Source organism: Perna viridis, chromosome 6 (genome assembly GCF_037379345.1).
Source record: "Perna viridis isolate PV_CMFRI_1.1 ecotype Kerala chromosome 6, ASM3737934v1, whole genome shotgun sequence".
Lineage (NCBI taxonomy): Eukaryota > Metazoa > Mollusca > Bivalvia > Mytilida > Mytilidae > Perna > Perna viridis.
This window is the reverse complement of record NC_142450.1, coordinates 14,283,231-14,295,110: the sequence shown is the minus strand read 5'-3', so window position 1 is coordinate 14,295,110 and position 11,880 is coordinate 14,283,231. Positions and strand designations below refer to the sequence as shown.

General features: G+C 33.5%; 1 protein-coding gene across 3 annotated transcripts in view; it reads left to right on the top strand.

Annotated features, from left to right (window-relative positions):
- The window catches only part of LOC148613761 (protein mono-ADP-ribosyltransferase PARP14-like), a 57,808-nt gene that overhangs the window by 36,240 nt on the left and 9,688 nt on the right, over window positions 1–11,880 (top strand). For 2 of the 3 annotated variants that reach the window (XM_088587334.1, XM_088587333.1), the window contains 6 exons: window positions 644–688; window positions 3,854–4,045; window positions 4,445–4,510; window positions 4,836–5,015; window positions 9,398–9,628; window positions 11,504–11,721. In XM_088587334.1, coding sequence (XP_088443460.1) covers window positions 644–688; window positions 3,854–4,045; window positions 4,445–4,510; window positions 4,836–5,015; window positions 9,398–9,628; window positions 11,504–11,721 — 932 coding nt within the window. The remainder of the gene's footprint in view (window positions 1–643; window positions 689–3,853; window positions 4,046–4,444; window positions 4,511–4,835; window positions 5,016–9,397; window positions 9,629–11,503; window positions 11,722–11,880) is intronic. The other variant, XM_088587335.1, reaches the window with a different exon arrangement.

Sequence of the window (11,880 nt, the reverse complement as noted above, 5' to 3'; positions counted from 1 at the left end):
TTCTGAAGCATCTGTGTTGTAGGTATTTTTTTACTGCTTATATAGGGAAAGAGTACAGGAAACTTTTCCAGCCATTTTTTTCTGTAGTTCATTACAACTAAATTTGACCTATCAGTATCTTAAAAAGGCAGATTTTACAAACACTCTGGTGCTTATTTCTGATGGTTATCGGGTATAATTAGTTGGTTAATGCAATAAAACCTCTGAATTTTTTCCTTCACGTGCTACACCTTAATATACATTTTGCCCAATTCTTAGACGGAGAAGTTTTTCCGATACATGATAATACCTGTCTAAACCAAATATCTTACTGCTTGAATGATATATTCAATTTAGAAATGTATTTGGTTTGGAGGAGGACCTTCTGACTTTGAGGGTAGGGGAGGGGGGGGCTTGGAAAAAATTTAAAACAAATATATTGAATACTTTTTTTTTCTTGAAAATAAATATCTTAATTTTGAAAAGGGAAAAAAAACATATTTAAATCCTTTCAAATCACCCTGACATTCAGCTTTCCATATATGAAAATGAAATTCTTCGATCTGATTGATGTGGAAAACTAGAAATACTATGAGCAAACTTTTCCAGCCATTTTTTCTGTAGTTCATCACAACTAAATTTTACCTATCAATATCTTAAAAAGGCAAAACTTACAGACACTCCAATAGTTATGGCTGGTGGTTATCAGGTATAATTAGTTTGTTTATGCATTAAAACCACTGCATTTTTTTCCTTTATGTTCTACACCTGAGCAAGCTCACAAAAATAACACCCTTGCTTCAAATGGAAGTGATTGTTAAACCTTTAATTTGGATTATCTCTCTTTGGAGTCATCCAACAGTTATTATATTTCTTCATGCACATCTACATATGATACCCAACCTTAAAAAAATAGCATGAGCATTTATTGAGCATTTTAGGAGCAGTTGTGTTTATTAAGTTTAAACATGTATAGCCATTAATATGAATTATCTCCCTTTGGAGTCTTCTGGTAATATTTGTGTTCATTCATGCACATCTTCATATGATGTCAAACCTATATTATACATGTTATATAAAATTACATAAAAACTCCTTGTGTGTTGAAGGAACAGTTGCTTATGAAAGGTTTTAATATATAAAAGAGTTATCAAGGAAACCAAGGTTATAGAATGTAATCCAGGGACAAAGACCAGACATGAAAAACGGACATACACAACAAAGAACATAAAGTAACTAAAATCATACATACAAAGTACCAAAAGCAAATGAGCAACACGGACTCCACTAAAAATTGGGAGCATGGACCAGGTGCACCGGTAGGGTAAGCATCCTCTGCTTTTAGACCCATGATTTAGATTATTTCCCTTTGGACCCAATAGTAATTATACTCCTTGATGTACATCTACATATACATGATATAATATCCAACCTTCCTATGAAATTTCATCACAATCCCTTGAGCGGTTTAGGAGGAGTTGCACTTACAAGGTTTTTACATTTAAAGCCTATAATTTTGATTATCTCCTTTTTGAGTCCGCTGACAGTTTTTATATGACTTCATGCACTTCTACATGATATATTCAACGTTCCTTTTAAATTTCATCACAATCCCTTAAGTGGTTTAGGAGGAGTTGTGCTTTCAAGGTTGTAACAAGTAAAATCCATAATTTGAATAATCTCCCTTAGAAATCCTTCAACAGTAATTATATTCGTTCATGCACATCTCATGCACATGTCATATCCAACCTTCCAAACACATTCCATCAAAATCCCTTTTGCAGTTTGGTTGGTGTTACGTTTACAAGGTTTCAACATGTATTACCTTTAATTTGGATTATCTCACTTTGGTGTCTGTATATTTTTTCATGCATGTCTACATAAAATAATTAAATTCAATCAAAATGACTTGAGGCATTTAGGATGAGTCGTGTTTACAAGGAATGTGGACAGATGGACAGACAGTCAAACAGACAGACAGAAGCAGAGAGATACACAGACATACAGATAGACTATATACCCCCAAACTTTGTTTGGTGGAAATATAATAAATATTTTAGCTGTTATCATGGTGCAAAAAAATATTTCCCCCTTCAGTATCAAATGGTGGTCATGTTACACAGTTTGGAAGTGCATTTAACATGTTAAAAGAACCAAAGAAGAAGTCTGGTTTATTCAGGATTCAGTTAAAACCAAATTCAATGTATTCATTTTAATACAAGAATTTGTTGTATAATGCCTTCAGATAACATGTAACTGGTATTACTCTATCTGACTCCTTAAAGAGGGACATCAATTCACGAAAAATGTAGCGCAAGCATGACTTCACACACGCAATGCTTTCCAACATGTCTTGCTTAATATGTAGCAGTCCTCATGTGTACCCCTTCATTTGTTTTAACCAAATTGATTGGTTTCAAAGTTTACAATGACCCTTTCTTTTGTACTATGGGTTTATATAAAAAAGAAATTATAAAAAGTAAATTTGCTTGAAAATGTAGATAGAGTCATGGACACTTAGTTTATAATTATCCAAGAACAACTAAGGAATTAGATTCATATGCAAGGCCGAGATCTTTGGTAATAATGTCAAGTTCATATTTAGAAAGTAAAATGTTTTTCAATCCCCTTCTCAATAAGTTGTGCAGAAGTATATAGTGGTCTTGCTGTAGGCCTCTCAATTTGCATTTTAGTGCGGTTGTCTGTCTGTCTGAATGTCTATACATGAATGGCTGTGTCAAGATGATTATTAAGATTTTTTCAAACTGGCCACAATACTTTTGGACCATAATAAAAGGCAAAGATTGTTAATGGCGACATGGTGTCAGGAACACTTAAGAGATACAGTACCTGAACCGATCCATGCAACAAAAATTGTGATCGGTCATCGATCACCGATCAGTTTCCGATCGGTCATCAATCCATCAAACCGATCCATTTAACTGGTGATCACATCACATGACCACAGAGCGGTCAATGTATTTTATGGTTTTTGTTGTTTTCTATATTAATTTTACACATATTTACATAATGTAATATATTTAATCATCAATTAATACTTTTTTTATTACATATCTTTAATTTAAAACAGATCTTACCTCATTTTACATAACAAAACTGTGATCAGATCGGTCACTGGCCATCGGTCATCGATCTGTCAGCGATCAATCAGTCAGTGGTCATCGATCCGTCAAATCGTTGCACGAATCGGTTCGAGGACTGTAACTGTATCTTGTGTATTGCTTTTATAGATCTAAGACATTAATCATGACTTTGATTCAGTCTACTGGTCATGTGACAGGGAAAATAATAAATGGGTATCTGTCCTTGTCTTTTTCTAGATCTTGGCCACTAAATCTTCGAATACATTATACATTGATCTCTTTTCTAATTCAACTATCAAACATATCTGTGAAACTAACAATTAAGAATCTTATAAAAACAAAAACCAAACTTATGTGTACTTGAAGAAGTTGAATATTCAAACTATTGTGGAATTGATTCTCTGAAATTTATAAGGTTATCCAAAGAAATTCCCGGTTACAATAAATGCTGCATCAGAACATGTTAGTGATGACCGTATCAACCTTCTCAAGTTTGAGGTGGATTTTTCACATAATTTGTTGTAAAGTAAAGGTGGTTCATACTTGTAGTGGGTTTGTATATTTTCAATTAATATCAAATCAAGCCACACACTTATCATGTTGAAAATGGATAAAATCATTATTGAAGGCTATAATTGAGAAACAGATTTGTTTATTGAATTTTAAAGATTATTTGCCTATCTCTAATGCTGATAATTCACTGTTAAAAGTGCAGTAAATTGCAAAAATGTATTTTTATTGATGATTGCATTTTTGATTCTATATTTTAGGCAAGGAAAACAAAAAAGCAAATCAGGCAGTTAACTTAGACAAGAAACCAGCAGCTGATGCTTCATATGACAAAAATGAATACAGTGTAAACTTAGGCCATCTGGAGTTCAAAGTTTATCAAGGGGACCTAACTGCAATCAAAGTTGATGCAATTGTCAATGGCACTAATGAAGACCTTGACTTTTCTAGGGGTAGAATATATAAAAAGCTTAATTTATTATATTGTACTGTATCTGTATACCATTACTGCCTTAGTCTTTGAAAGGAGGCATGTTTTCTAAGTATAATGCACATTAGGCAGAAGGGTTAAGCTTTCAAAAGATGGTTGAATTTGTTTCGTGCATAGAGCATTACTTCTCTAAGTAATGTAACTTGTTGTTTTTTAATTTGCAGTTTCCTTGTAGTACCTTATTTTGAAGACTCATACTGGCATGTCATTTTAGTGCAAATTGAATCCTTACATACTTAACTTCTTTAAAAAAAATTTGCATGGCAGATTTTAACTGGCAAAATACAGTGTGAAAAATAATAATAATAATAATAAAAAAAAAAAAAACATGTGGTGACCTAATCTTTATTTTACCATCCAGGAGCAGTTGCCAGAGCTATACAAAGAAAAGGTGGGAAAGAGCTGGAAGCACAACTATCAAAAGAAAGTAGGTGGACCCTTTTTCTTTATGATATAGGATTGAAACATAAACCAGAGACAAGAAAAACAAGAATTAAAGTTGACATTACCATGTATGTGTGTGTCTGTGTTTGTGCAAGTGTAAGGTAGAGATGGAGATCAACACAATTTGTTGAGCAATATGACAATGTAAATGTAATGTGTAGAATGCATAATTTTGTTAGAGACAGCCATGTCAAGCATCATTATTCACTTATTTTTTCTTTACATACGGTAATGACCCACCTCAGCATATTTTAAGGTTGGCATGCATGGATAAGATGTTTATAATATATTTATCTGTGTTTTCCTAGAGGCAGAAATTAAGAAGAATGGTATAGCAGTGACCACACATAAGACTGGACTATTGTGTAAGACTGTCTTCCATATCAATATGGAGGGAGCTGATGCCAATAAAGTCAAGGATAAAGTTAAACTGGTCCTAGATAAAGCTGAAGAATTAAAGATACCTTCTGTTGCATTCCCTGCTTTAGGTAATTTTCTTTAGGCAATCCAACATTTAGAAGGCAAATCATTCTTTCATTCTTTAAGTAAGAGGTTGTTATCTACTAGAATTTACTCACTTGCACTGTTACTTGTGCCCTTGGCTGAGCATGACATGCTTACCTTTCTGGAGGTAGTATAATGATATAGCTCTGTTGCCATTGCGGCCTGCAGACACTTGCATATTGGTTGGATGATCTTTATGGAATGTTATGACATGGTTCAAAACCTCAAAAGTAAGGTTGTATTGACTTGTGAGGCTTGTGTCCCAACCATTTTTGAATCAAAAGGGATCAAAAACAAGTATTTCATAGAATCTGACTATATAACTCCAGTTATATCATAGGAATGTCTACGATATTGTCTCACAATATTCTGAACCATAATGGTCTGGAATTCAAACTTTGGGGAGAACTGAAACAAACCTGATGTCTAGACAATAACTTTACTAGAAGTGAATTTATTATCTTAAAATTTTAATACAAGGTACCATACCACCAAAAGAAGACTGAGGTTGGCTTTGAGGGTGAAGACTTAATTAAACCTTTTTGAATTAGGGACCAAAAAGGGGCTTAAAACAAGCATTTTCCTTATATTTGGACAATAAATTGAGTAAAAGTGAATGGATTTCATATAAATTTTACTACAAGGTGCCATAGGACTAAACGAAAACTGGAAATATTATGTTAGGTTGTGAGTAGAGCTAAGTAAGAATAAGGAGCCAGAAAGGCCATATCCCTAAAGGAAGGTTAGGATTGATTTGGGGTTTTGACTGGAACCATGTAGGAATAAGGGTAAAAAATGACCACTTTAATTCTGGTCAAATATTTATCTTATGTCAAATATTTAATTGTTATCAAAATTCAAATCTGTGTTAAGTTTGAATAGTGTGTCCATACTTGCCCTGGCTATTCTGAATAATAGCCCGAAATAGAAGGGCACCACACCCTTGGTGCCCTTACATGCGCCCTTCTGCCCTTACGACTTTTCTGATACGCCCTTGTGCCTTTTTTTTTGCAATGGTAAGTTCTGAACAGGTGGTTTTTTGCATGATCGATCGTTTTCCTGTCATAAATATTACAGCTACAGTCATGACACGTACCTGAAGTTTACCTGGAGAATACAATCATGTCATTAAAATCAATTAGTGTAGATTAAACTTCAAAGGTGTTAATTACCAGATATCAGTTACAATTTACCCTTTGTTTTGTGTAATGGATTTACATAATTAGTTTGAAGTCGGTAATGAAAACCTCAGAGCATGCCCACCGCTTGGGCGGTATGATTGATCTCAACAAGACTACTCAATTTCACAGCTGATAAATGTATATAACATGCATTTTGAGTCAATTTTTAGTTATTCATAAACCACTATACCTTCGCAGAAACGATGTTTAGCTCAACTTGCCAGCGACAAGCAGAAAGTTGCAAAGACGAACGCCTCTATCAGATCGTTCTTCAACACAGACTCAACTCAAGTCATTTTATTTTTTTTTTTCAAATAGAATATTTATGTTATGACATACATGTACTGATGACATTAAATTGTTGAACAGAAGTTTTAAAAAATACATAATTTTAAAAATTTGATTGCTTGTATGAACCAGTACGGCAGCAAACATGATTTTATCGTGACCTATGACATGACTAAAAATAGATTTCTTAAAATAACTTATAAAAACTCGCTGCTCGTGAGATTTTAAAAGATTTAGTTATTATTTATTGGATTAAATATTTATGAAAAAGTTTCGAACATGGTGCAAACAAAATTAATTACAAGATAGACGAATAACGTGTATTCATTCGGAGATTGGAAGCCGATTTGACCTAGAGACATCAGGTATGAGCAGTGACCCAGTTGGTAATGGTATCCTGAAGAGTCTTAAAGACCCAACTACACTTAGATCACTCTTGTTGCTGGCAGATACACTACCACACATATCCACTTTATCACTGGTCTTCCAACATAGAGATGTTAACCTCAGCATGATAAAATCAACAATAGACAAAACCATCACAATGTTAGAAACCAGACAAACCCAAGATGGACCCTGGCAGCTGAAATACTCCCAGATGTCATCTGATCTACAATTGACAACTACTCCAAGTTCTGACTTCAACACAAAAGTCAAAGAACCATTCCTCACCAAACTGATTACCAATATCCAAGACTGGTTTGTTGACACAGACATCATTGACCAGCTTTCAGTCCTGGATCTTAGTGGTATACCAGAAGACCTTCTATCACTTAATGGGTTCAGTGAGATGTTCAGCCTTGCAGACCACTTTTCAGTGGACGCAGAAGAACTGTAGACCCAATGGCAAGACTTCATACAGCTACCCAATGCCATGAACCTACAAGACAAGTCACTGACTCAACTACTACTGCATAACCCAACCACAGGGTTGAAGGACATCTACCCGTTGGTTTATAGACTGATTGCCACCACTCTTCCTCTACAGCAGAAGTAGAAAGGGTATTCTCTCAAGTCAAACTCATCATGACCAGCCACAGAAATAGTCTAAAGACCAGCACTCTAAACCATCTCCTGAATATCAAACTGAACTGTGATAAGACTATGTTTGCAGACATCATTCAGCCAACAGTCACCAGAGTTTCACAGTTAGAGACAGAAGAATCAACTCATTGTACTAAAACATTTATTCAAATGAACATTTTCTTGTGTGCTACATTCAAATTTTCATAGATAGATGTAATGAATTTATTGTTGTTATCAAAAACATGTAATAGCCTTAACTTATTTTTGTACTTTTTTTGTATATTTTGGTGTGTATTTGAGAGGTAGTACATTTCTGCAGTTTGTATTGTGAAAGTGTGTGAGTGTTTCAGAAGTTTGTTCTCTGAAGAATGTGAGATAGATTTTGTTGTAAGCAATATTGGTAACTTTCATGAACTGCTGTTTGTATGGGTGAATGTGTATATGTGTTTTTTGAGCCTGTAAGCAATGAATGTGAAGTATGAATGTAGTGTGTGATGCTATGAATTTGGAAATTATATAAATGTTTTATTTGATATAGTTTTCATATTGTAATAAATAATCAAAACATGTTTACATCTTTATTGCTACCATATATACAGTTACAAAAATGTGGACGAATAATAAAAAACATAATGTCATAGCTGTAGAACTGTAGCTCTTATTGTAAATATGACAATTTTTTGATATTTGCATATAGTAACTATCAAAAAATTTTCATATAAACCATAAGATGTGGGGTTCAGCAGCTAGTTGTCAGAAAGAAGAATTCAGATAAAAAAAACAAACAAAGAAACAAAGAAAATTGCATACATAGAAAATGAAACAATCAACTTGACATGGTAAACATGCGAACCAAAAAAAAGTGCCCTTCTCTGACTACAAAGGTGCCCCTCTGCTCAACAGCACCCTGCCCCTTTCAATTTCTAGCTGGAGCACTGATTCAGGATTCAACTTTTGGGGTTGTATCAAGCTCCACCCTGTGAAGCATTTTATTTTAACAATTAATATTGCTAGTGCTTTAGTTTTGTTGTGTGATGTCTTCTTTTCCTTAGGACTAGTGTTTAGGGCTGTCAGTGTTCTTTAGCCCAGGCAAGTTGTTACCTCTTCTGTGATATATCCACTGTAACTAAAAATTTGTAACTGGACAATCAATCTACAAAAAGATTTATATTTTTAGTGTGCCACAGATACACATATTTGAATCTTTTAAGTGTTGACTTTTGTAAGAATCAGGCAAAATGAAAAATCAGAAACATGCATGTCAAAACCCCACTGATATGACAATAAAATATCACTCAAGGATGCTTTCTCTATTTGAAAAGATCAGTATTTGATCTCAGTATCACTGTCTTTGCTCAAATATTTTTCAATAGAATCTTAGAAATATGAGGTTTTTGGCAGAGTTATCTGCCCTTGAAATGTTCATTTTTAATGCATTTTAGTGAAATTGCACCTCAGTGATCCAGCATGATATGGAAAATCTTGTCTGTTTTCCTTGATTCTGATGGTGCAAATAGTCAAATTACACTATCAAAATGATGGGTTTTTTCCATACCATGTTTCACCTGTTGCCTGATTCTTACAGGGACTGCCACTTAAGGTTTAAATCTGTTTCTCAATTGTTAACTACCTACAACAGTACATAAGGTCAGATAAAGGTCATTCAGTGAAGGTAATACCTTAACTATTGTTTTCTGTTTTACTGGCTTTAAGATATAGTTTGATATCTGTTCAGGTCAAGTCTAATTGGCATTACCTAACTACCATTCTGGAGATTGAAACCCTTTTATACGTACAGAATTTTAAATCGTCATTTGTGATCATACATATTGGTTTATAGTTCAACTTTCTTTTGTAATCAATTTTTTTAGGAACATCAGCAGCTGCCAATATTCCAGTTAAACGGTCAGCTGAGGAAATGTTCAAAGAGGTTGAGAAATTTAACAAGAACAAAACAGGCAACTTAAAAGAAGTCCATGTAGTTATATTTCAGAACGATATGTTAAAGAATTTTGTAGGGGCAATTCAGGATTGTACCAAAATGGAGAAAAGTTATTTTCAACAATTTTTAGGATGGGCTGCTGGTCTTAGTGGGGCAACAGGTAAGGTTTTAATTATATGTATATACATTTGCTGTTAGGTACAGTACCTGAACCAATCCACAACTAAAATTGTGATCGGTCATCAATCACCGATCGGACATCGATCCTTCAAACTGATCCATTCAACTGGTGATCAAATCACATGACCACAGACCGGTCAATGTATTTTACAGATCCATTGTTTCTTTTGTAAATTTTTCCATATATTTACATTATTACATAATAGATTTAGTCATCATTTATTTTTTTTATTCCACATTTGGTTTATTTTTAATAAAATACAATATGTATGTGGATTTAATTTCTTAGATTTAAGGTAAATTCAATATGGTAGTATATTGGATTTGTTCCAGTGGAAATTCCTAAATTTACATGAACCGATTATCCATCATTTTACATAGCAAAACTGCAATCAGATTGGTTACCGGTCATTGGTTATCGATCAAAATCGTTGCGCAGATCTGTTAAGGAACTGTATGTGGACGGTTTTTCTATTCTTGATTGTTAAAGTTCAGATTATTTATATATATAAGCTTAGTACTTAAATAATGTTAAAAAGTTACTAAAATAATGAGAGATATTGTTTTAATTTTAAAGTTGCCTTAAGTGTATAATAAAAACACTTTTTTGTTAAGACTAGTAGGTTTTGTTTTGTTAAGGTTTTTTATAGAACTTTTGTTTAATGTTGGTTTGAGACCTTTAACTTTACATTATATATGTTAAAACGATGCTAAATCAATTTCCCTGCTATATAATTTTGGTACTTCCACTATTTGGAACGAAGAACTTAATTGATCATGTTGGCAAATTACCTTTAAAAGAAAAAAAAATACAACATGTAGTGACTGTAAAATGGCTCATTCTGTAACTTTTTTCGTAGCAAATAATCAACTTTGCCTTCTATATTGTCGTTTTCACCTTGTCACATGGTCCTACAATTAATCTGAACTAAAGAATTGTCTTCTGATTAAATTCCAAAAGTAAGATTCCTTTTTGTTTGGCAAAGATAATATTGTCCAAACTGAAGGTGCATATTCATGATAATAAAATGGTCAAAAACCTTGTAGTTTTACACCCCTGCAGCAAAATGATCAGGGAATATAATTTTAACCTTGTTTGTCATTTTGACAACAACTAGTTTTCAGGACTTTGATTTCTTGAATGCAGTTGTATATTGAGCTACAGATAAAGTTTGAGTTTTGTTACAATTCGTTGATTTTTCATGCAGAAATGTTTGTTTGTTTGTTTGTTGGAGTTTAACGTCCGAGCAGCAATATTTCAGCTATATTCAGACAACATGCAGAAATGCCCCATGAACTTAAAAAGAACCTGTTTATTTTTGTTTCCCAGAACTTTGTTTTAAATGCCTTGAAATGTTGAACTTATAATATGCAGGTTTATATTGATCTGTAACATTTTTTGTGCACGAGTTCTGTTGCGGTTTGTTGATTATAACTTCTATAACTTCTAAAAAATCTTCAATGCTCTGTTTAATGGATTACCTTCATTTGAATTTACAGCAGACATTGGCGTTTGTGTTATGACGACACATCTAGTTTTGAAATAATTATTTATAAACATTGAAGGAACATTTAGATTTTGGTTGTTCGTGGGGTACCAATTTTTCGTGGTTTTCGTGGGTAGGCCAAACAGCGAAGTTTGGTTACTAACGAAAAGAAAATTTCTATTGACGTATATACTAAAAACCTAAAAACCATGAAATCAAGAATCCACAAACATGTGTTTCTTCCCCAATCCACCAAAATTGGTATCCACGAATAAAAGTACTTTCACAGTATTTAGTCTTTAGAATATAGTAGCAAATGAGTAATTCTTGTGTTAGAGTGAAACAGTTACCTTTTTTTTTACTTTTAGATGGAAAGTCTGTTAAGGCATCAAGGAAGAACCGTTCTTTAAGCAAAGCTCAGGTACCAGTAGACAAGAAACCCTCATTCAGGGTAGATTTTACTATTTATGCGTCTGATAAACAAGCTGCTGATCAGGCTATTGTATTGCTGGATAAAATGGTTGATGATGTATTCATTGAGAAGACTGTGGGTGCAAAGATTATAAAGGAGTTTAATGTTGACCAGGTACATTATAATATTGGAAAAATAAGAAGATATATCATGGTTCAAACAAGGGACATTTGCAGAACATTTCCAGTTACAACAAAATTTAAGGAGATGAGGCATAAGTCATGCAGCAAAACAAAAAAGAACACACATTAACAAGCCTTACTAGCGCACTAA